The sequence below is a fragment of the Octopus bimaculoides genome, chromosome 21, assembly GCF_001194135.2.
Source record: "Octopus bimaculoides isolate UCB-OBI-ISO-001 chromosome 21, ASM119413v2, whole genome shotgun sequence".
NCBI classification, from domain to species: Eukaryota; Metazoa; Mollusca; class Cephalopoda; order Octopoda; family Octopodidae; genus Octopus; species Octopus bimaculoides.
In genome coordinates, this window is record NC_069001.1 from 4,733,295 (window position 1) to 4,734,846 (window position 1,552).

General features: G+C 34.2%; 2 protein-coding genes across 6 annotated transcripts in view; one reads left to right on the forward strand and one right to left on the reverse strand.

The window, feature by feature from the left end:
• Positions 1 to 1,552, reverse strand: part of LOC106868625 (monocarboxylate transporter 12) — a 57,075-nt gene that overhangs the window by 41,705 nt on the left and 13,818 nt on the right. The window lies entirely within an intron of this gene.
• Positions 1,146 to 1,552, forward strand: part of LOC106868627 (neuronal acetylcholine receptor subunit alpha-10) — a 55,674-nt gene continuing 55,267 nt past the window's right edge. The window contains exon 1 of the mRNA XM_014913978.2: positions 1,146 to 1,173. Within this exon, the coding sequence (XP_014769464.1) occupies positions 1,161 to 1,173 (13 nt within the window). The 5' untranslated portion in view covers positions 1,146 to 1,160. The remainder of the gene's footprint in view (positions 1,174 to 1,552) is intronic.

The window sequence follows — 1,552 nt, forward strand, 5'->3', positions numbered from 1 at the left end:
TATATATATATATATATATATATATATATATATATATATATATATATATATATGCACATACACACTCACACACACACATACGCGCGCGCACATACATACACACTGTACACGCACAAATATGTATTTGTAGTGTAGAGAAATTTTGGGATGGTCACTGGTAGAATGTCTTTCATCATAGGTTTGCTTGTTTGGAGACAATCAGTGTGTCTGTGTGTGTGCACGCCTATAAAATATATTTGTATGAGTGTGTGTATAAGTGCAGGTGTCAGTGTGTCCATTAAATTACTTCCATTATTAATATTATCATTTAATTACGATAAATTATTAATAATAACGATTATTCAAATTAATATGCATGTAGGCTTGTATGTGCGTGTGTACGTATGTTATGCATGTATGTATGTCTACCTATGTCTGTCTCTTATGCTGTTTCACTCGTTTTAGCCATTGGACGGCGGCCATGCTGGAGCACCGTGAAGAAGGATTTTAGTCCACCCCACCACTCTGCTGTGTGTGTGTGTGTGTGTGTTTTATATATTTATACATATATATATATATATGATAAATACACACATGCATGAATGTATGTATGTATGTATTTAAAATTTCAGAAAATGTTGTTGGTGCAATGCTGTTTAGCCCAAGGCAAACCATAAGGTAAGCGAACCAAAGATGAAAGAAAACTCTTCTAATCTTACATTTCACATAATTTTTTTCACAACCAGGTATAGTGTACCTAAGACTACATAATCTAATGTATCTGTCATTTTTCTCGCTTTTTTTCTTTTTCTTTTTTTTTTAATGATTTTTGTAGAAAGACGACGGAGGAAATCTGGCTGTTATTTCTCCCATGCCGAGTGAGCAGGTAGAGGGTTTCCCCGAGATGGGTGTCATCGTGTTTTCCACCTTGTCTGCTCTAAACGAGAAGATCCACCGACCAAACCGAAAGCGCTACATCTATGACCACCATCCCATATTTCTCTGACTATCCAGAAATTAATTACCATTCTATCTTCTTAAGATAGCTGTGTAATTCAAGAGAAATTCGGCTGCTACTTCTAACCGGTGGAACGATCGCTTTAAGGATCCATCATTCATTTGTACTTGAAGTGTAATGCAAGGAACTGTGTAATACGCTGTAGAATGTTATAGTAATAAATATGAAAAGTATAGGTGAGTATCCTTTCGGTTTAGGATCACAAAGTGAAAGTGGAAATATTGCCCTCTTCGCTAATGTCCAGACGGACGTGTCGAAAAAGCACCCTTCCCACCTCCTCCTCCTCATTATTATTATTATTAGTTTGTTGGGTCGGTGGTAGGGTGAATAAGAATTTCTTTGGGTTTCCTGTTTTCAACAACGGAGATAAACGATTTCTTTGGTGCCAAATTAGTAAATAAATAAATGAAAATAAGTAAATAAATAAAATTATACAGTTTTTTCAAAATGTTTGATCACCCTCCATTCTTTTTGTGTGTGTATATATATATATATATATATTCGGAATTCCATATTTTGAACTATATAGAAAAAAAAATTTAATTTAAAAACAAT